General features: G+C 39.5%; 1 protein-coding gene and 1 long non-coding RNA gene across 2 annotated transcripts; one reads left to right on the top strand and one right to left on the bottom strand.

Moving 5' to 3' along the window:
• Nucleotides 1-3029: 3029 nt before the first annotated feature.
• LOC121397919 lies at nt 3030-4200 on the bottom strand. Its single transcript, XR_005964043.1, has 2 exons — nt 4079-4200; nt 3030-3730 (listed from the first exon to the last, which is right to left on the bottom strand). It is a non-coding gene; the product is annotated as an uncharacterized LOC121397919 (long non-coding RNA).
• Nucleotides 4201-4382: 182 nt separating this feature from the next.
• On the top strand, nt 4383-22990 carry ino80d.L (INO80 complex subunit D L homeolog). The gene is made up of 11 exons (NM_001377957.1): nt 4383-4543; nt 9550-9625; nt 9768-10014; nt 10568-11310; nt 13462-13570; nt 14802-15026; nt 19038-19147; nt 19452-19585; nt 19810-20027; nt 20491-20648; nt 20901-22990. The coding sequence occupies exons 3-11, from the start codon at nt 9797-9799 to the stop codon at nt 22061-22063; spliced, it is 3078 nt and encodes a 1025-aa protein (NP_001364886.1). The 5' UTR covers nt 4383-4543; nt 9550-9625; nt 9768-9796; the 3' UTR covers nt 22064-22990.
• Nucleotides 22991-24433: the final 1443 nt, after the last annotated feature.

Genomic DNA, 24433 nt, shown 5'->3' with positions numbered 1-24433 from the left:
TTACTGAATAGTACAGGTATGGGATCTGTTATCTGGAAACCCGTTATTCAAAAAGCTCAGAATTACAGGAAGTCCATCTCCCATAGACTACATTTTATCCATATAATCCAAACTAAGATATAATTAATCCTTATTGGAAGCAAAACCAGCCTATTGGGTTTATTTAATGTTTACATGATTTTCAAGTAGACTTAAGGTATGAAGATCCATTATCTGGAAAGTACCAGGTTCCAAGCTTTCTGGATAACAGGTCCCATATCTGTATTAAAGGGAAAAAAAAAATGCACACATTCCCAGCACCGCCATGTTTGAAGCAACCATACATTTAAAAGAAAGTGTAAGAACAAATGAGGAAAAAATGAATTTCAGCTCGGCTTAAGTCACTAAGGGGCAATTTTTCAACATTGGCATTTTTTTTTTTTTTGCAGTAAAATTGTGCATTTAAATAACTGTTCATTTTTCAACATTTATTAAACAAAAAAAAAAGCACGGAAACTTCTTAGTGGGTTATTTATCAAAGGTTAAGGTTTTGAGATTTGTGAGCTTTTTCTATACTTCAAATGAACTCATAACGCAAATGTTTTCTAATTTAAAAGAAAACTCAAATGGAAAAAACTCAAATCAGTGAATATGGGGTGAAGAACCTAAAAACTCAAATTAATCGAGTTTTCGCGCAAAACCCACTGAAAAAAACCTGAACATCATGAAGGCTACAAACATCTTCAAATGATTCAACGGACCTCTGCCATTGACTTCTACATGACGTCGACAGGTTTAAGCTGGAGTATTTTTGGATTCAAGCTATTTCCAGGTTTTGGGCAACCTAAATCGCAAAAAGTTTTATTTATTTTTTTAAAACCTACAATTTCAAGTTTTTTTTTTTTTAAACAGAAAATTCAAGTTTTGACTGAAAAATACCCTGAAAACTCAAATTTAATATAAAACTTCTGCATCTAAAAGCTGCTGAGGTCATGTAGAAGTCAATGTAAAATATATATATTTTTTTAGCTCTTGTACACTTATGAAGAACGCTGGGTAAAGTACATTTTTTAAATAAGAAAAGATTTGTGCTTTTTTTTTTTAAAATGTCAGTTTTTGGTAGAAAAAAAAGCCTACCTCTTATTTACACAAATACGAATTTTGCTAGATAATCCCCGAGTGGTTGATTTTGACAGCGGCATATGGTGCACAGCTTTAGGTCATTTGCATAACACAAACACTATAGTGTAGATGAACAATGGAGAAAACTATATGACTTTCTCCATCTGTTAACCAATTACTGACATGCTTATTAGTCCATTGACAAAACCTGCTCACTAAGGCTTTCATCTGATCCTACTGGAAGGCTACTGGTCAGATTAACCTTTTACTGTGAAAATCTTTAACGCTGTTAAAATATATCTAACGACACATTCAAGCCACAGCTGCTTCATGCTGCAACTTTCATCCAAACGTCCATATATTGGCGCACGGGTTCATCATCATCATCAAAGGATAAAAAAGATAATTCTCCATAAAATGATCTAAAACACATCCACAAACAGTTACATTTCATAGGCTTATGCAGTAAACTCCTCAGTGTCAAATAAATCATCCATAGGAAAGGTTTACTTTTTCCTTTGACTAGTAAGATCCACAGAAGTCTCATGAAATCTGTCACTATGTATGTGATTTTACAGTAATTAGTAACAATGTTACATTTAGAGATTGTAATGCTTCAAATGACCCACAGAATCTTATCATACAATAGCATGAGACAAAATCGGATCCTCCGTGCATTAATGTAAAATCTAATCAGATAAATATGGATGGGTTCTTGTTGGAATGTCTTGTTGGATGAAAAAAGCAGCATGAAATAATAAATAAAATAAAAAAAACAATAAAAATGAAGACCAAACTGTCTCAGCTATTACTCTTTGTATCATATTAAATGGGACCACCCAATTTAAACTGGAAATGCAGCTCTTCTAGTGCAGAGACTTCAATTGCACTCTTTGCACTAGTGATGTGGCTCCTTCTTGCCCCTGAAGGTGAGTGTGAAGGGGCAGTGTGGGGTGCAAAATCAGCCCTTTATTTCTTGTTATGTCATGTTTAGATCTGTTCCCAGTGGGCCCAGGGAGAATATTTTGCTTTGTTGTATAGCTCCTTAATTAAGGGGGTATGCTTCAGTTAAAGGTTATAGCAGATGAAATTGATAATGATGGGCCCGGGGCCAATTCCCCCTTTTGCGTATTTATTAAAATGGTCCTGAAAGTTCCATTATTTTTAGACCTGTGCAACTACATTTGACATGTAATAATCATCCACTATCCAACAACATTTAATAAAATTCCCCATGTAGTTCAGACCTGAGGCTACCATTTTATTGTATTTCATTTTTCGAACCAATTCTGGCTGCTAAGGTAAATTAGACCCAATCAGCCAGAAAGTCACACTGAACAAAAATCTAAATTGAAAATAAATTCAAACAATAGCAAGCTGTCCCAATATCATGGTCCAAGTCATACGTAATTATGATTATAATCACTGGAGGGGGCCAACAAATACCCCCCAAATGATTATCCCTTTCCTTCTTTTTTAACTATAAGAATATATATATATATTTCTGCCCAGGACACTTCCTTGTTTCTTATCTGGATCTCTGTCTCTAAACCCTTTGCTATTAGGGTTACAATTTTTATTTGTTGGTGACTTTTGATTTACTGAAACAGTAAGACACTTTGATTAGTTGCAGCTGCATGACAAAAGGCACAAATAAAATGTAAAAAAAGAAACAATAAAACTTATATTGCACCACAATGTAAGCGAAAATGAATTGCATATCAGTACATGCAGTGTTGCTGCCCCCTCTTGTCAGCCCAGGGTAAATCAACGGAATAACTTTCTCTAAAGAATGAATGAATGTATTAAACATACAGCTGTCAAAAAGATCTAACATAAATAATCTTTCCTATAAACATCCATGCATTGAGACAGAGTTACTGATGCAGTGCTCTCCAAAACCTGAATAAAAGATCCCAACATCATAGTTGCATAGGATGAATAATTTAATGACATGAGGAAACAAATGACAAGTTAAAATGATTCAATTACACTATACATAGAAACAGCAGAGAAAATAAAAATACATAGAACCATTACATCAGACTGAAAAAAAACTGTTGTCATTTACAGCAGAGTGGTATCCTAAGGCTCTACCCATAGCCTTGTACTACTCCAGGGGTCCTGAGTTCAGTTCTAGTCAGGGCACTGTCTGCAAGGAGTTTGTATGCTCTATTTGTGTCTGTGTGGGTTTTCTTTAGGTTAATACAGGTACATACAAGCAGGTTAATTGGCTCCTGAAAATGTGCCCACAGTGTGAGTGAACATTGTAGGGACTTGGACTATAAGCTCACTGGGGCAGGGACTCATATGAATGAGGTATATTCTCAATAAAGCTGCAGAATATGTTGGCGCTATATATATAAAACAAAATTCATAGCGCACATTCATTATTTATTGTTCAGCTTCATCCGTGTCCATAAATATTTCAGGCAAAGTACAACAAAAGATTTTTTAGGTCACTACAAAGCGCCTGCTGTGAATTATAAATGAACAAAATTATGTGAAGCGTCCCTGCCCACTTGCCAGTTGTTTGGGTGCCACCAGCAAAACCCTTTGGGAAGGTGGGAGCTGTAGTTGAACTCAAGAAGGGTGCCCTCATACAGTCAGAATTATATGCCTCCGTGCCCTTAAATTATAAAAAATAAAATACTGACAAAAATACTTATTTTCTAAACGAATTCACAAAATACTTCAGAATGAGTTGAAGTAACAAAGGCAAGAGGAGAAAATGGGATTGAGATGTCAGCTGAGTGTGAAAGTCTGTGTGTGACTTGCTGTTTTGTATAGTTTGTGGCAGAACAATGGCATCTCTCCCCTGTGTGCCCCATGCACTGTGTGTAGTTACTGGCAGAAGAAGTCACTTGTTGTACACACTGAGAATATTGATATAAAGCAGCTCAGGTCGTGTTGTGTGCCCTGCACCTCTGATGACATCTTATGCCCATCTCCTTCTTGCACTTTTGCGGGTTCTTACGTGAATAGAAGAGTAGTAGCAGTAGTAGCTCCAAGATGGTTGAGAAGTTGTTGTTTTGGAGGACAGGGGAGGCAGCCCTGGTGCTATGTCCTGTGTGCGCCTGTAGTGGTGCTGTAGGAGGCTGCTGGCCCTTCTTAGGAACACAGAGCCCAGCCTTCCCCGTTGCTGCTGCTGCTGCTGGAGAATTATATATTCAGGGATTCCCTACCTAAACGCCGACCCCCCTGCACTTTTTACTATTACTGTGTGGGTGTCTTTTTAAATGCCCTCCACCTTCCCCCCCATAGAAATGAATTGGTATTGTGTACATGTTAGTGGGGGGCTCGCTTTGAAGGAGGAGGAGATCTAGTGAGAGGAACACAGCGCCCCCGGTCTTCGCTCATAGCCGGCTGGGGAGGTCCTGCAATCTGACAGCCAAACAGAAAAGGGGGGAGAAAGGAGGAGAAAAAAAAGCAGCCTGAAAAGGTAAGCGGAGACAACTGGGCCCCGGCTGGAGCCTCGGTCTGTAGTGAGACGACCAGGCCGCGCGCGGGGGCTTGAGGGACGGGGTGACACAATACCAGAGGCCGGGGATTCGGAAGGCCGCACTAGGCCTTTCCCTTATCGGTTTCGCGTATTAAGGAAATAAATGGGAACAGGGGGATTTCTCAAACCAAGCACGTTACCGGTGTTTTCTATTGGGCCGGTTTCAATGTCCGGACCTTCCCGTCCCGTATCCAGACATCAGGGATAATGACCGAATACAGAAGGCGCCTCGTATGTCAGTTAAAGGGGTTCTTTTCGACCCGTAACCGACTTCGGGCCCATTACAGCTTACCGGCTGGCCGGAAGTACCTAGAATGTCCCATCACAATGTGTCCGGCTCTGCCTTAGCGCTTTTATCCGCGGCGTTATTCCGAGAGGATGTGCAACCTGCGGCCTTCCAGGGGGTGCTTGGTGTTCAGCGACTTTATCGCACCCTCTGGCAGCTCAAGGTTGTCGGGGGTGTTGGTAGTTGGAGCTCCGCAGGTTGTACCGCTACCGACAGTGCTCGATCCTCTCACAAAACCTGTATATTGTAGCTCAACCATCAGCATGTTTACTTGCACTTAAACCTGTCACTGGAATGCACCATGACTCCATATACAGTATATATATATTTCCATTCAACTGATTTTTATGAAGCTATTTGCTCAGTGAAATGCCAAGTGAATTTTGGTTTAGCTGCTGACCAGCAGGACTGATGTACCAATGTCCCCCCTCCTCCCCATCATTCAAAGATGTCAAGTTCTGTTGGGCTAGTTATCTGGAACAAGATAATGGTTGGAAGCCACTTTCAAGTGCAAAATCTGTGAACATTTTATAGAAATGTTTCATTCTCTGCAGTTTCTGGAAAATGTCTCTGTGTGCATTTTAGGGCATAGTCATTTAGGGTCAGGGCACACAGGCAGACCGCCTGCCGACAAATCTCCTCATCTTCGGGGCGTCTAATCTCCCCGAATCTGCCTGTGTGCCCTGTCCCTTAATGAAATCAAACCTTTGATACTTGTATAAACTATTTCACAAATTCACGGTATTTGGTGTTTTTCAGAGCTGGACTATGGCATCTGCTTGTCATTGCCTTTACTTGGTTATTATAGGTCCTGTATGACCTTGTCAGGGGGTTCCACAAATGCCATCAAGGAAAGCTTATATTTTTTTGAAAGTGCAGATTCTGTTAGATTCAGGATCATTAAAGTGGACCCGTCACCCAGACACACAAATCTGTATAATAAAAGTCCTTTTCAAATTAAACATGAAATCCAATTTCTATTTTTTATTAAAGCATTCATAGCTGTTGTAAACTCATTTAAAAATCTCAGCTGTCAATCAAATATTGTCTGCCCCGCCTCTATGCCTAGGTATAAAGGTGGGGCAGACAATTACTTTCACTTTCCATTCAGCACTTCCTACATGTCACAGCTCTCCCCACATTCCCCCGTTCTCTTCACCATTTAATTGTGTAGCCAGGGCATGGGGATGGACATCAGGTCCCCCATTCTGGTGCACAAACAAGATTCTGAGATGATACAAGGCTTGTCTTAATAACAGTGTCCCCAAAATGGCTCCTGCCTGCTTGTTATAATTAGGAGTTCCCAGACTGATGGAAACACAATTCAAAAAATTTATATAGTGTAATTAAAGTTCATTTTGCTTGACTAATGTAATAAAATAATATTTTTTTTCGGTGACGGGTCCACTTTAAATATGTATTTCTACTCAAAACTGCAAATTAAAGGTGAGATTACTCCCAATCACTGCCAAGCACAGTGTCATGGCAGCTCCTTACATAGACCGGGGTGGCTTAGATCCGATTGGTTGATGAGTAGGGCAAGGGGTGCATAATAATAATGGAGGCTACAGTTTTATTTTTCTGCAATTTTTCTGGTCGATTTATGAAAATTTAGTGCAGATCTGCAAAAATGTTGCTGCTGGCAAAACCACATATTGTACCCGGCGAAAATGTTCACTCGTCAACTTGTCGTGCCTAAAAATTGTATGCATATTTGCACCTTTTTTTCTTGATGTTTGTGTTTTACCATTTTGATTCTTGTCAAACTAGTTTGTTGAACAGCGAGGGATCTAATTGTCTGAGCAATTAATATTTTTTGTTAATTACTTGTTTGAGCTAGGAAACTGTATATGAGCGATTTAACTCACTTTTTAGATGCAGTCTAATGTAACGACCTCCATGTGTTTGAGTGTATTTTTAGAGTATGGTACCTAGACACATTAGATGTTATTGTATTTACATAATATGTAGTGTGTGTTTTGGGGTGCAGTGTAAATATTTTGACACGTGAGACTGTAATATGGTTCTACTATAAACTTAAAACTATTACCTTCATTCATGAAAAACTGTTATGCGCTATTTGTTAACTTTTGGGGATTCTCCATGCCATGTAATTTGCACATATTGTATCAAAAATCCATGAGATGTGTTTATTTTTCTGCGAATGCAGAACATTTTCAGTCAGTTTTGCAACTAGACGTGGCACAAATTTTCAGTTAGGTATTTTTGTTTAGAATTACCTATTTACCTTTTTTTTTTTTTTTTGATCCTTCCAAGAAGTCTAGTTTCCAAAATATACCATATGGTTTTGTACAAGTTATAGTAGCTTACGGTTAGGGACTTTATCGAGATAAAACCACAGTGAATGAGAAATATTCGATAGTATTATCTTGTGTGTTAGCTCTTAAAGGAACAGTAAAACCCCCCCAAAAAATAAAGTGATTTAAAGGAATGACAATATAATGTACTGTTGCCCTCCACTTGTAAAACTACTGTGTGTGATTCAGAAAGACTACTATAGTTTATATAAACAAGCTGCTGTTTAGCCATTGGACAGTCATTCATTCTGAAAAAAAGAACAGGCACAGGATACACAGCAGATAACCGATAAGCTCTGTAGCATACAACAGGATTCTTCAGAGCTTATTGAATATCCTGTGCTTGAATGGCTGCCCCCATGTCTACACAGCAGTGTGTTTATATAAACTATAGTTATGTTTCTGAAGCAAACAACCCAGTTTTACCATTGCCAGACAACAGTGCATTATTTTATCATTTATTTAAAATACTTTTATTTTTTGGTGTAAAGGTAAAGACCATTCCATATCATGATTAGAACATAATAATAATGTAATAATAACAGCTTCAATCTCCAATCCAACCTCAATTGAAACCACTGTCATTCTCTAACATCTTGAGCTTACATATCCACTAAGCTTTGTGCTTTCGTGAATTAGTTTACAAATAACTTTTTCTTACTGTTGTGGACACTTTCTCAATAATTCAAAAAGTTACCTTAGTTCAGCCATACTACCGTGGTATTTGGACACATGTTTAGCTGTGACAGAATTGTAGTATTTCTACCTATAGCTGGCTCATGGGCCAGAAACCATACCTCATGACTGTCTCAATGTTTTGCCAATTTTTTGACTGTTTTACTGACAATTTCTTACGATCCCTGCAAATAGCTCTTTCAAATGTTAATTTAATTATATTCCCTGTGGTATATACAACTTAAGCTGACCATAGATGTAAAGATTTTTAAAAGATCTTTTCGTTATCGTGAGACCATGATTATCCCGAAACGATCGTTTAAATGTATGATTTGACCATCAACTAAAAAGATCATTTCAAGCGATACTGCCAGGAAAACTGAGGGTAGCTGCTTGCTTGACCCTGCAAACATAGATAGATTGCACTGGGAACGATAAAAACTTTTTAAACTGGCCGATCAATTTTCTGACAGATGTCGGCCGAAAAATCATAAGATGCACGATTGTTCGATTCCCACTAACCTCACAATTATTTGATGGATTGGTCGGATTGCACTGAAATCAATGGTTTGTCTCTATGGGGACCTTTACACAGATATGTTCCATTTGGGATACCTTCCAAGTACATGCTATAGAACTGCAGACTAGACTAGAGAGAGGATATGAGGTTGGAATGATTAGATGAGCATATAAGAGAGTTGCCAGTGGGACTTGAGAAGGCATTTGTTCTCTAAGCTCGACATACTCCACAGTGACTGAAATGACTACTCGTTTCCCTTTTACCTGCCACTCTACACAGTATACAGGAATACCAGCTGTCTTATAGCGAGAAAGTTGAAGTGCTTTTTTGTTTAATTACGATTACTTTTTACTGAAAGGGCACCTATCGCCTGAAATTGTTTCCCCAACCAAAAGTGTGGGCTAACTGAGCATGCACTCCGATTGTGGGAAACAATGTTTTTTTTTAAATAGCCCCTGCCAACGCTAGGAGGGAGTTGTGTTGCAGGCGGCCATGTTGTATAGTGTTCATGTGAGTAATGTGTGAATTTCCCTGCTTGTTAAGTATGTGTATGCGCCTGATTAGGTGGGGGAAAAAATTTCAGGTAACAAGTGCCTTTTAAAATTTGTGTTCAAAATGTGTATTACAAAAGAGCTTAGATTTTATTTTATTGTAGCACAACCAGCACATCAGGCTAAAAAGCCCATATATGATAATGGCTTGTCGTAGAGCTGTTTTGAAAGTGTGTGTGTTTGAATTCTCTTCCCAAATCATTCCGACAGTTGCAGTGGTGATAATTGATAGCTCTAGGACTATTGATTGTTACTAAGGTTACAAATTATTTGAAAAGAATGCACCCCATCTGTTTATCTAATTATACCATCCGTTATTTTGTGGATTGCACTTAAAATTCACTTGCTTTTGAAATAAATTAACTGCTCAGAAGCCCCTTTTTTTATTTCATGTCTAAATAGTTTTCAACATATATCTGAGTTGCTCTAGTCTATCTCCCTTAGTGGTTCTTTGTGTTTAAATATTGTTTTGGTGCCATATTATGGTGCAAAGTGATGCTGAGGATTTACTGTGATCTGAATTTATCAGTAATGAATTACAGAGGAAATTTTGATTTTGGGTTGACATTGATTCCTTTTTTATTTAACTCCTACAGGGTATCATATGCTCTGCAAGAGGTGTCCATTAGGGAGCTCCCTGATACTGATATGGTGCATAAAGTTTAAAATCAGGTAAGGGATATCAATTTGAGCTACAAATGCTTCCGGAATGGCTGAAGCATGCAGTGCATAAGGTTAACCCCCTACCTCAGGGGATTTGTTTTTAACACAATGAAACAACTGTTGCCCTCAATAATTGTTCTTCTTTCACCAGCTGATGTTCACGAGGAACAGGGTCACGTGATGTATGAAGGCAAACACATACACTTTTCTGAGGTTGACAACAAGCCCCTTTGCTCCTATAGCCCGAAGCTTTGTAAGCAGCGAAGACTCAATGGTTACGCCTTCTGTATCCGCCACGTTCTTGAGGATAAGACTGCACCTTTCAAGCAATGTGAATATGTGGCCAAGTACAACAGCCAGCGTTGCACCAACCCCATCCCCAAATCTGAGGACCGTAGGTATGCGAAGTCCCTTCTCAATTAATGAGAAGAAACCGAAAGCAAAGTAAAACAGAATATAAATAATCACCTTTTATTGATGCTGTTGACTGGGCCATAAAGGTTGGAAATTCTCATTTAAAAAATGCAGAATACGGTTATTTTGAGAGCATGAGCTACAATTTGTTAAACAAAGCTCAAAATAATTTGTTTAAACATGATTTTTAAAATCTTTCTTAAATATTGCATTAAACTGTTGTTGTTTTAACACCTTTGTCCTTGGGTGTTTCCTAAGGCTCTATCTTTACTTATGGAGTGCAGTTGCTCCACTACAAGGCACATCTCTTACAGCAGGAAAAATGTTCTTTGACTTAGAGGAGATCGCTTTAGACAGGGTTGTTCATCTTGAGGCCAGTGGGTCAGATGTGGCCTTTTAAAGAGATTTTTATAATTTCCAGTCTTCTCAAAGGCGTCCTAGATTGTATTATTACCTGCTACATGGCATGGAGAACCTGCCAATTTTATTTATTGATTAGATTTTATATGAATAATTCCTTTCTCCCAATCCAAACAGGTACTGCAATAGCCATCTACAGGTTCTTGGATTTATTCCAAAAAAGGAAAGGAAGAAAAAGAACGATGCACTGGAGGATGTGAAGACCAAGCATCAGATGGAAACCATGGCTTTTAGCCTTACAGTGCCACCCTTGGCGTTGAAGATGCCTAATGGACATGATGGGCTGAATCTCTCTCCCCCAGGGGCCAGGCTTCCAATTCACTACTTAGAAACTGACTTGGAAGATCCTTTCAGTTTTGAGGAAGAAGAGGAAGAGCTAAAGAAAGGGACATCTGTGAAGAAAAAGCTCCAGAGCAAACTGGCTCAGAACTGGCAGCGCCTAAGAGAGACAGAAATTGTAAATGTTCATCAAGAGCACTTTATCCCTCATCCTGCACATTCTCCACTTCAATCTCCATCTTTGCAGGAGCAGCACACACTTGTACAGCCAATTTCAACATTGCCGAAACCCACAGGGTTGCCACAGAATCTGGTCTGCAAGTCACCTCAACCATCGAACATCAGCCAACCAGTACAGGGAGCATCACCTGTCACACACACAGTAGCACAAACAAGGCATCAGTCTAGCAAGAGACCTTTTCCTGTCTTACCTCCCGTTACAGAATTGCCACGGAATGACAGGATCCAGTTGGCAGCCACAGCCTTACCAGCTTACTCATCTTATGTGAGCCGTCTGCAGAGACTAGTAAAACTGTGCACAAGAAAGCAGCAGCTGGACACAGATTTGTTCCCACATTTTGGTAAGTAAACCAATAAAGTGTGTGTTTGTATCTCAATTCATTAAGTGCCTGTTTTCGGTCTTTATCAAGGATCTGACTTTATTTGTACAATGTGTTGAAGGGGATGTTTACCTTCAAACACTTTTTTCAGTTGAGTTGGTTTCTGATTGATCACCAGAAATAAAGACTTTTTCCAATTACTTTCTATTTTCTATGTGTGACCATTTTTCGAATATTGAAGTACAGGTATAAAGTTTAATTTTTCACCTTCCAAAGCAGCTCTGGGAGGGGTGGAGTTGCTAACCCTGTGAACTGTTTTAAACTGATACATTTCTTGTCTTTGTCCCTGCCGAGCAGAATCCTTGAATTTTATTAAAGGCAGCTGTTATAATTGATACAACAGTTGCTAATACTCCAAAGATGCTGCTGAGAAATATATCAACTAAATGTTGCAAAAACAGTTTAGAGTCTTCACCTGAATTACTGAGCTGCCAGACTGAAACACCAGGGACAGGGACTTTAAACTTAGATTTTGAAAAAACAGTAGAAAATGGAAAGTAATCGAAAAAAGTCTTTATTTCTGGTGAACAATCTGAAAACAATTTAACTGAAAAAGGTGTTTGGGAGTTAAACAACCCCTTTAATAAAAAGAATTCAGTTGAATCCAAAGTAAGTGCTGGTCCCACTATCATTTATTTATATAAAAAATTAATTTTGAAGTACTATGTGGTTACGTTTGTTCATTGCCACAATCTCAAGCAGGCCTGGACTGAGAGTCAAAGGCCCAAACAGCCCACTAAATACTGACTTTCTGTGGCACCTTATTGCAGTTCCTCTGGCATTTGCCAGAACCCACAGATTGCCAGTCGGGGCCTGATCTCAATAGAGAACTGTTTGCCCTGGTGCCAGCATACTGTTTAATACAACCAGAGAAAAAACTGTTGCGCTCTGGGTACTTCAGGCCCTCCAGTACAATTCACACGTACAGTGAGTGGAAGAGAAGTACAGTTTTGGATTTAAATCTAAAGCCCACCAACCATAACACAATTTTACAGCTTCCATCCACCTTCCACATTCCATAGTCACGTTTTCTTCAACATAAAAATTTACTTTTAAATTTAAAATGTGTACAGGCCTTTACATGTTTTAAATGGCATAAATAAAAGCTACTTTTCTAAAATACGTAGGAGGCAGATGTCTTGGTGCTACTGTAAACAAATGCAACCTATTCGGAAATAATTCATCATGCACTGTAATGAAAAAGTGCAAATTTTTAAAATTGAAAGGACCCAAGGAAGACTAAAATGTCAACCAAATATATGAAAGTGTATACATTTTTATATCACAGGATTTTGCTTCCAGATGAGAATGTACAGGTATGGGACCAGTTATCCAGAAAGCTCTGATTTACAGAATTTGCTTTTTCTCTGTAATAATAAAACAGGTCCTTGTACTTGATCTAAACTAAGATATAATGAATCCTTATTGGAAGCAAAACAATCCTATTGGGTTTATTTAATGTTTAAATTACTTTTTAGTAGCCTGAAGGTATGAAGATCCAAATTACGGAAAGATCTGTTATCTGGAAAACTCCAGGTCCCACGCATTCTGGATAACAGGACCCATACATGTACTGGAATGGTACTGTTCATTTTTTTTTTTTTTTTTAGGTGTGCATTCATTTACATTTAGAATTCAGTTCCTGTTCAAAATGTTATAAATAATTTCACTTTTCGACCTTTCATTTTTAATTAAAGTTTTAATTTTTAAAAATGATTTCCTATTTCTCTGTTTAAAAAAAAAAAAAAAAAACATTCAGAAATTTCTGCATGATTTACATTTGTTTACTGCTTAACCCTGCAAGTTTTTTCTGACCTCTTGTGGCTGAAATAGAAAACTGTATTGTGATTTTTTTATGTTCTCTTATTTTCTTATTTAAAAAAAGTGGTGATTTTTGTACTAGATTAATGCATTATATAGATTTTTAATAAATGTTTTCTTACAGTGCTAAGTTAGATATATGAAGACTTGATAGTACTGTAAGCCATGGATTCTTTCAATATTTAGTTTAGCACCTATTCCAGCAATGCATACCTGTTGTTTTTCTTTAACCTGGGTAGAATGTGGGACTTGCGCAAGGAGGCCGTTTTTATTCTTTCTTTTTTTCCTTAGGTCTGGACTGGTCAGAAGACAGTGGAGAAGAGCAGGAGGACAGTGACCAATCATCCCCATACCGCACTGCATGGTCATTTAGAGAAAGTTTCCGATATGACTGCAAAAAGTGTGTTTTTTTTTTTTTAAGTTTATACTCATTATTTATAACGTTCAAGAATGACTGTCCTTATTGCTGACTTGTTAGCCTTATATCTGAATTTGATGATGATAATTGTTAATCGGCATCTAGAGGGGCACAGGAAAACTCTTATAAAAATGTACAGTTCAGCATGTACAGCATAATACAATATTTCTGTAAAATCCTTGTGGCACTTCTGTTGTGAATGGATTGCAAGAACGGACGGCAGCTTTGGGTAAAATACAGGCAAACAATCCATATTTGTCTAATTGCCTGTCATTTTAGGCAGGACCAGACCATGTCCAATCAGAGTCAAGTAAATTATAGTTACAGAGCTCACAACAACTCCATATACATATGTTCGTATGGAACAGAAGTTTTGTACGATACAGTGGACTTTTAGCACTGGCTGCTGCTATTTCCCCTACCATTATTTTAAAATTTTTGGTTGCAGTTATCTATTATCAGAAAACCCATTATCCAGAAAGCTCTAAATTATGGAAAGGCCGTCTCCCATAGATTCCGTTTTATCCCAATAATCCAAATTTTTAGAAATGATTTCCTATTTCTCTGTAAAAAAAATATAAACAGTACCTTGTATTTGATCCAAACTAAGATAAAATGAATCCTTATTGCAAGCAAAACCAGCCTATTGGCTTTATTTCATGTTTAAATGTTTTTCTAGCAGACTAAAGGTATGAAGATCCAAAATTATAGAAAGATCTGTTATCCTGGAAAACCCCAGGTCCTGAGCATTCTGGATAACGGGTCCAATTCATGTATTACGGTGGACATGTCAATGCTATTTCACATAGTTTTGATTGATATGTTTTTTTTGATATAGTTACCTTTACATAATGTTGACTAAGCTAGCACAAATCCATGTTTATGGCAAAAGAATACAGTTTTTTTAATCATTGAGTATTTAGTTGCCTTAAGGCATGGAGTTCCATATTACACAAAGACCCTTTATCTGGAAAAGTGTCAGGCTCCAAGTATGCTGTTTTAACTGTTCGATACCTGTATAAATGATGATAATTTTAATGTGGATAGTATTTTCCTATGCCCAGGGAAGAAAAATCTCAAAGTCCTTGAGGAAGAGGGTTCCAAAGAGCAGGAACAGCCCAAAAACAAAATGTAGTCTAAATTATTCTGTGTACAGATTTAAAACTACTTTCATGTGTTTCATAATTTAAGAGCATCATTTTATTCCCTACAGGCTGGATATTGAGGAAGCGCACAGTAGGAGCTCCAGGATTGCACAACTTTGCACTTACTTTCAGCAAAAATACAAGCACCTTTGCCGCCTGGAGCGAGCAGAATCCTGTCAGAAAAAATACAGACACACATTCCGGAGAGCCTTACAGCAGGCTGCCCACAGAGAATCCGAGACCACAGGGCAGCTGCTTCAGGAACTGCGAACAACCACATGCATAAGGACCAGGTTAGGAGCAGCTTTGTATTCCATTTGTAGTCTGTCCTTTTGGGGTGTATTCATTGTAATAATAGGTTTTGTCAGCTCAACGTATATGTAAGTCAAGCAGTCAGATGATATGGGGAAAAACACTTTATCTTCACAAGGGCAGCACCCTGCTGATGTCGTGTTCCCCAGGTGCACGGTAAATAGTTCAAATACTTCAAAAAAGACCAGCAACACTGGGATATTTGTGTATCAAATCAAAGTATTAATTTTGTGCACGGATAGCCGACATGATGTTTCACAGGGACCTTCCTCATTGCAAATTGGAGAAGCAGCTAGAGAAGAGTTTCTTAAGCTTTATCTGATGGACCCAAGTTCGGTCTTGGACATCCGCACTGTTGTCCAAGAGTTGGTTTGGATGTATGTCTTTTTTACTATTTTCTGTTGACCATGGAAACCAATTGTAAAGAGCATGGCAACACATTTTTGGCCCTGACTTCTAGATTAAGTAGCCCTATTCTAGTTTAGGAAATCAATTATTCTGTTGTGACACAAAGTCCAATTTACTTTGTCAAAGAGCTGATCGCTAAATATATGGCTTTCATCATCATGTCAGAGAGCACACCTTAAAGAGATACTGTCATGGGTAAACAATCCGTTAATAGTGCTGCTTCAGCCGACTTCTGCACTGAAATCCATTTCTCAAAGGAGCATACTGATTTTTTTTATATTTAATTTTGAAATCTGACATGGGGCTAGACATATTGTCAGTTTCCCAGCTGTCCCCAGTCATGTGACTTGTGCTCTGATAAACTTCAGTCACTCTTTACTGCTGTACTGCAAGTTGGAGAGATATCACCCTCTCCTCTTCCCCCAGCAGCTTAACAACAGAACAATTGGAAGGTAACATATAACAGCTCCCTAACACACGATAACAGCTGCCTAGTAGATCTAAGAACAGCACTCAATGGTAAAAAGTCCAGGTCCCGCTGCGAAACATTCTAACATTGAGTAGAAGAAACAACAGCCTGCCAGAAAGCAGTTCCATCCTAAAGTGTTGGCTCTTTCTGAAAGCACATGACAAGGCAAAATGACCTGAAATGGCTGCCTAAACACCAATATTACAGTTGCTGGTTCGTGAATAAAAATTTTTCTCTAGTTGGCCCCTTCTGTCAGTCAGTGCAAACGTATGGGGTTTGTCTTCATTCACCTCTGGAGGCAGGCTAGAAAACTTTGAATACTGCTCACTCCACCTTCTCCTCTCAGTTCTTTGTCCTGCCTTGGAGTTGAAAGACAGTTTAATTTTTTTTTCTCTTTTCCTTTTTAGTTTTCTTTTCCATTGTTTAAATTTGACTTTTGATAAATCGGAACACTACAGGTGCATGCAGAGCTGTTCCTCTTCATACAGAAAGGCTGTTTAGGTAACTCAGGTACAAAGGGCACGCAGAGCTGTCCTCCTGTAGTTCACACACAGCAGAGATTCAAGCCTCAAAGTGGCAGCTGAGAAACACGGACACGCAGAGTTGTCCTAAACGTGTCACAGTGCAAGGCTGATATACTATCCAACCAATACCAGTCTAGTATGGTGGACAAAACCACACAACCTACGTCAGGGCCGGAGCTGGGCACCCTCGGATTGGGATGTGGTGACCACAGATGCCAGCCTCAGAGACTGTGGGACAATGTATCAGACACACACACACTAAAAGGACTCCAATCAAGAGAGCACTCTACCCATCAATATTCTCAAACTTTGTGCGATCGCCCTGGCATTAGAAGGTTGGTCAGCCAAATTACAATCCCGCCCAGTCAGTGTACAGTCTGACAATGCTACAGCAGTGGCAAACGTCAACAGACAGGGCGGTATGCCAAGCAAGCTAGCTATGCAGGAGGTATCCAGAATTCTCACATGGGCATAGCGCACTGTTTCCAGCATCTCAACTGTATTCATCCCAGGGGTAGAGAACTGGGAAGTGGACTGCCTAAGCAGAACGACCGTGCATCAGGGAGAATGGTCACACAACACCAAGATATTCCAACAACTAGTTCACAGATGGGGGAAATCAGAATGCTAGCTTCCAAACACAACAAAATGCTCTCCAATCTACGGCGCCAGGACAAGGGACCCAGGCGCAGCATTTGTAGATGCCCTGATCACCCCATGGAACTTCGGGTGGTATATGCCTTTCCACCACTAGCCATTCTGCCCAGGATTATGAAAAAGATGAAACACACCACGACAACAGTTCTCATAGCACCAGATTGGCCAAATCGGGTGTGGTACACAGACTTATTCCTGTTGCCTATTGCCAAACCCGGCGCTCACAACTCCGACCCGACCTTCTCACACAAGGACCAGTCCGACACCCGAATTTGGACATGCTACATTTGACGACGTGGCTATTGAAACTGCATGGTGGTCAAGTTTAGGATTTTCTCAGCATATTTTACTCCAAGCTCACAAGCAATCCACCAATAGGGCTTACCACAGAGTGTGGAAGACCTTCCTAAGCTGGTGCAACAGCCGACACATCCATTGGGACGATGTGCACACCACGGTCCAACAATTCCTTAGAGGGGTAGTTAGAACTCTGCAACTACTGGCCACGTGGGACTTGCCATTGGTCCTTGAGGCGTTACAACACCCACCTTTATAGCCTCTGTCTAATTGTGATCTCAAATGGCTCTCACTTAAAGTTACCTTTTTAGTGGCTGTCACGTCAGCACGTCACTTTCATGTAGAGAACCATGGCTCATGTTCAATCAAGACAAAGTAGTACTTAGAACCGTTCCTAGTTTCCTTCCAAAAGTGGTGCCGGAAGCTCATTCAAACCAAGACATTGTATTACCCTCATTCTGCCCAAATCCAGCAAATGGGTGCGAAACTGGTACCACTTCATAAACTGGACATGGTACGTGCCCTTCAAATATATCTGAAACAGTCTGCAGCATATAGGCAGTCAGCTTATTCGTCTCCTATGCCACAGCATTCAGAGGAAGGGCAGTTTCTAAACGAACTATAGCAAGATGGCTGGTGGAAACCATCAATGCTACTTATGATTTCAAACAGACACCCAGACCATTCTCAATGATGGCTCACTCAACCAGGGCACAGAGCACATCATGGGCACATCATGGGCCCTGCACAACTTGGCTACAGCAGAACAAATCTGTCAAGCAACTGGGTATCACCGAACACTTTTATTACGTTTTACAAGTTAAACATTTTTGCATCTCAACCGGCCGCGTTTGGCTGAAAAGTTTTGCAGGCGGCTATAGCCAAATAACATTGTAAATCAGACGGTTTTACCCACCCAGTTAGAGGGACAGCTTTTAGACGTCCCCATACATTTGCACTGACAGGAGGGCCGACTACAGAAAAAGGAATTTTGTACTTACCGGAAAATTCTTTTCTAGTAGTCCAGAACTGTCAGTGCGATAAGTCCCACCCAGGCTGATTTTATTATGGGCATCGGGACCTCTTTCTTGCTATCTACTCTACCTTTTTTCTCTTGGCCTTTCTTCTATCTATACTGTTGATGTAACCAGAGGGAGGGGCCAGGAGTATTCAAAGTTTTCTGTCCTGCCTCCAGAGGTGAATGAAGACAAAACCCATATGTTTGCATTGACAGCAGGGCCGACTAGAAAAGGATTTTCTGGTAAGTACAAAATCCCTTTATATTGTAGAGTGAATTATTTGCAGTTTAAACCGCGTAATTTAGAAAAAAAAAACATCATAAAAATCATGACAGAATCCCTTTAATCCAGGTGTGGTTAAGGACAGGTTATATCTGGGTATTTTTGTTTTGTGTTTTTTATATATTTAATAAATCACTGATCATGACATTGTGCAAGGCTCAAACGTTGGTGTTTCTGGTGGACTGAGGGTGAATGTTCTATGCAGTCCTGGTATTTGGGAAGCATCTATAAAAATGCTGCAATATACATACAGACACTATTGTATACTGATCCAAGAAATGTCTTGCTAGGATATTTTCATTTAAGTGTAGAGGTTACAGGTTATTTTTGTTACAGGCCAATTCAACCGGAGCTGAGAGGGACAGAAGTAACACTGTGCAGTGCAACTATAAGCAACGGGGCATGTCGGAACAGAGCCCTCCCTTATACGCGCAACTGCTTTCAACGTATCCTTTTTCAAGCTATTTTGTTTTTTATGCCATTTTCTATTAATTTTCCGTTTGAAGGTTTACGAATTCTTTATGTAAATCCATGCAAAATTTGTATCTCAGAAGGCAAACCTTTTTGCTGAATAAATAAATATTCTGTACATGTACTAGAAAATCTGTATTTGTTACCCATCTTGATACCCATCTTGAACTTAAGCTGGACTTGACAGATTTACATCTATATTAAATCTATCCTAATTATCAGTAAGGCGCAGGCACTGTCTATGTTGTACTTTATATTCTTCTTAATGGTCTTCTAAAGATATCTTGTCCAACAGCTCCCAGCAGCTTTTTTCTAGTTGCACAGCAAAGTTTGCAGATGGCCAGCAATGTTCTGTGCCTGTTTTTGATATTACACATCAGACTCCATTGTGTGAAGAACATGCCAAGAAAATGGTAAGTCATTACAACATGAAAGACGGAATCTTGTTTATGATGACCTGAATATTAAATATCTTTCACATTAGTATTAAATCATGGAGATTCAAAAATGGAAGAAAGTCCTTTTTGTTTGCTATTACAAGAGACAATTTTTCCCTTTGCTTTCCTTTGGCTAACCTGGTATCCTTCCTTGAAAAGTGTCACATTACATTTTTTTCTTTACATATTTTCTTAATCAGGATAACTTCTTGCGCGGGGACAATTCACGTAAAGTTCAGCACCAGCAACAAAGGAAACCCAGGAAAAAGACCAAACCCCCTGCACTTACCAAAAAAACCAAGAAGAAGAGGAGGCGAGGTCCACGACGGCCTCAGAAACCTATTCCACCTGCTGTGCCGCAGGGCAATCTATGTATGCCCAGCAGCCTTTCACTGCCAGTGGAGGTCTCTAGTATAAGGTCAGTATCATGTTTTAATTAACCCTAAGGATGTGGAAGTTCGGTACCTTTTTTTTCTCTCCAGTTAAGTTTTTTCTGATTTAAGCTCATCAGACAGTAATGATTGTTGGCCAAAATGGCCCAAGAACTGTAAGCCAATAAGTAATGTTAGAATTAGTTTGTAAGGTAATTTAAATTGGTTAATCAAATAGTTGGTCTGCTATTTGTTCCATGCCTGTTTTGTTACCGCAGAGCACATTTCTGTATAGTGTGTGGATTAGGTGTTATTATGCAACCAGATAAACCAGAATCCTCACCAGTTCCTAGTAAATTTAAATATACAGACAAATAGGGCTCACAAAAAAATTATGCCAGTATGTTTTTGTAACGTTTTTAAAACTTTTCTTGTTTTTGTTTGCATTGTCAAAGTCTATGTTAAATGTTAGGCGCATAATTGCATACTTTTGTGTGCTTACTATTACAGGAGTCCTTCCACTCCAAACCTGAGCACAGAAGAGCTGCCTGATGACATCACTAGTGAAATTACGGACATTCCCCATGACTTAGAGCTCAACCAGGAGGACTTCTCAGATGTTTTGCCACGTCTGCCTGATGATCTACAAGACTTTGACTTCTTTGAAGGTGACATTGGGTTACAAAGTCTAGTTATATTATTATTATATAGCTGTTATTCACAAGATAAACAGGTTTTAAATTAGACAGATGTTAAACTGTCTTTATACCATTATAGACCTGCATTTCTTACACTTAATGTAACTTAAAAAAAGAAAACTAGAAGACTAGTTCTTTATGTCCTGTATGGTACTGGTCTGTAAAGTTGTTTAGCACAGTGTTGCAGTCAAATGAAAACCTAATTTTAATGATGTTTCATAGGCAAGAATGGTGACCTTCTTCCTACTACAGAAGAAGCTGAAGAGTTGGAGAGGGCCCTGCAAGCAGTTACATCTCTGGAATGCTTAAGCTCAATAGCAGTGCTAACTCAAGCTGACAATGCAACTGGCCAAGACCTGTCCGATCGTGGGATATCTGCGTTCTCAACAGGTTCTGGTGGTTCAGTAATACAATCATTGAGTCGGGAAGATCACCCAGACCTTGGAGATCTACTCAATGGGCATATAGGTCATAACTTTGCCAGTCTAGAATTGGATGAGAACCTACTTGGTTCCACTACCTTATCCAACCCATCAGCAACCCTGAGTGGACATATTCAGGGACAGTTTTCATCACCTGCCAATGTTGGCCTTAGTTCTGCCACTTTAATAAGCCGGAGCTCACTTGACGAGAGAGCTTTACCGGGTACGTTTCATGGTCTTCATGAAGGTAACCGTGCAAGGCAGAGGACACTCCAGGCAGAGATCTTGAGCAAGGCAGATGATCTAATCACCTCACAGCAGCAATACAATAGTGACCATTCACATTCTTCACCCCAAGGAAGCCATTATGACAGTGAGCATGTTCCCTCTCCTTACAGTGACCAAATTACATCCCCACATACCACTTCCTACTCTGCTGACAGTTTGTCTGCTACCTTCTCTTCAGATGTACCTATTATTACACAGCACTTACTAACCACCCAGCTGGATATGCCTCTGAGTGGAGTGGTGAACCGAACTCATTGGGGCAATCTACCCATTAATCTAAGTGATCCATCAGGTTTTAGTGCATTTATCACTTCTGATGGACACCTGCTTTCAACATCTTTGTCCACCCCCCCGGCTACTTCTCATTCAGAGACAACACAGCCTACCTTCTCCACTGTGACCCCCAACAGCTCTAATATGCTTCCAGGGTTACCGCAGAACAGCTTTAGTGGCCTAAGCCCCCCAGCCTCTGAACTCATGGACTCTGTATCCCTCAAACACCAGCTCCCTCAGTTCATTGCAGCATTTGGCCATCAGCTGACCTCTCATAGTGGCATCCCCAAAGACCTTCAACCCAGCCATAGTTCCGTTGCTCCTCCCACAGGATTTTCTGTAACAGGTGCCACAGCTACAACCACCACCAATGCTTCCTCCTCTTTTGCAAGTCCAAACTGAGTACATGTTTCATGATTGGATGGAAGGGAAATTGCCCCTGTAAATTTTTACTTGTTGCTCTTTCATTCCTTCTGGAATATTTGTTCCCTTCTAACACAATATTGCAGAATGGAGAAATTTTTCTCTGCACTGTATTTTTTTCGTGCTGTGCAAGCACTGGTGCTCCTAATATTTGTGTAGGCCCACTTCTTTCACCGTATTTCTCTTCAGTGGAGTGACACCGGGTTCTGACATATTGCCTGCTTATTCCAGGGAACATACATTTGTTTCATTTATTACCTGTTCCAAATACTATGGCTTTACCTAGGAGATGAAAATGATTAGTGATCGCAGGGCAAATAAACAACCGTGGCAGGGGACACAAATATAATTGGAGAGCTGTACAAATCTGCATTCTTTGAAATGATTTGTTGCAGTACAAAACAAGAGTAATTTCCTGTATCTGTCCAGCAGTTTTGATCTTGTGAATTTGTGTGTATGCGCGTGCGTGTTCTGAATTCTGGAGAAGAGCCCTGCAGAACACTTGACAAATAATGTTGGCACTATTTTCCCTTCCAAAGGCATCCATTCCTTTCTCTGTTTTGGCCTTAAAATGACTTTGGATCTTACCTCAGAGTAAACATTAAGGCTAAAGATCGGAGGTGAAGGTAGCACTAACCGTTTATATCACACAGTGCTAGTCTGGGACAAATAAATAGAATGCAACAGTATGGAAGATAATTCTACTGTGATGTTTTAATTCTGGCTTAGAACAAGTTTAATTTTTTCTTCCCATCTTCATCCTCATCATTCGTTTTATTTTTAACTCTGATTGACAGTCTTAGCATGGTGTTGGATGAGTTTCAATAAAAATAAACAAAACTTTAGCCGAAAATACGCTCTATTGAAGTCTAAGGTATACCTTACTTTAAAGGAGAAGGAAAGCTACGGAGGCATTTTATTTTCAATAGATTAGCTGCAATAGTGCAAGCTAGAATGCTATATTTATTCTGTAGTATGTTTTACCATACCTGAGTAAAAAGCTCTAGAAACTCTGTTTGTTTAGGATAGGAGCTGCAGTATTAACATGGTGTGACATCACTTCCTGCCTGAGTCTCTCCCTTCTCTGGGCTCAGATTACAGTAGCGAAGGGAGGGTGGGGGGAGAGGAGCAAACTGAGCATGCTCTTGCCCAGGGCAATGAGGTTTAAGCTGAAGGCAGGAAGTCTGATACAGAAGCCCATGAGTACACAATAGAAGGAAAGAAATGCAGTGTTTCTTTTGACAGGGGACTCAGAGCAGCACTAATTTGGGGGTTTACTGGTATATTTAGATGGACCTTTCTGATAAGGCTTACTTAGTTTTAACCTTTCCTTCTCCTTTAAGTAGGGTTTTAGCTTTTGCTCAAAATACTAAAGTAAAAATGTTCAGACATAAATTGGCATCATTTTCCCAGCTTGAAGTTCATTGTTTGTTTGGCAAGGCCTCCTTTAACTCACAATATGATTAAAAATATATAAAACTTCTATGCAGCCGGCACCCTAAAATAATTAACGTAACACCCAGTGCAATCCAAATACCCAATGCAAGCCAACATTTTGTCATGGCCCCATTAACTCATAGGTTTTATAATGATTTGTCTGTCATCATACTATCGTGCTCAGATTGTCCATGACAGCAGGGGAAGTTAGCCTAGATCTTACAATTGCTGGTCCTTAGTCTAGGCATCCACTCGGTCATTTGGGTTGCCATAGGCAGTGGACCACACGGTTGGCTAAGCCTATGTATTAAAGTGTCTGGGCCTAACCTGTTTTGTGTAAAAATTATTCACATAGCATTCTCCACACAAAAGGGCATATTTACTAACATTGGAGATCAACCTAACTGGAGAAGTTGCCCAGCTATTAGATTTGATCAGTCACCTACAAGTTAGAAAACAAAAGCAAAGTTCTGATTGGTTGCTATGGCCAACATCACCGGTGATGTTTGTCTCCAATGTTAATAAATATGCCCCAAATTGTAGCAGTCCAATGTCTATGAGGCAGCATTTCAAATCTTTCTGACAATGGTGGTGATGGATTTATTCCAATAAGCCATTGGAAAGAAATTTAAGAATTGGCCCTTCTTATAAATAGTGCATATTTTACCTTAAAGGGATACTGTCATGGGGAAATTTTTTTTTTTCAAAATGAATCTGTTAATACTGCTGCTTCAGCAGAATTCTGCACTGAAATCCATTTCTCAAAAGAGCAAACAGATTTTTTTTATATTCAATTTTGAAATCTGACATGGGGCTAGACATTGTCAATTTCACAGCTGCCCCAAGTCATGTGACTTGTGCTCTGATAAACTTCAATCACTCTTTACTGCTGTACTGCAAGTTGGAGTGATA

This window comes from Xenopus laevis, chromosome 9_10L, assembly GCF_017654675.1.
Source record: "Xenopus laevis strain J_2021 chromosome 9_10L, Xenopus_laevis_v10.1, whole genome shotgun sequence".
In the NCBI taxonomy this organism is placed as follows: domain Eukaryota; kingdom Metazoa; phylum Chordata; class Amphibia; order Anura; family Pipidae; genus Xenopus; species Xenopus laevis.
Note: the sequence above shows the minus strand (reverse complement) of the source record. Positions and strands in the feature narration are given on the sequence as shown.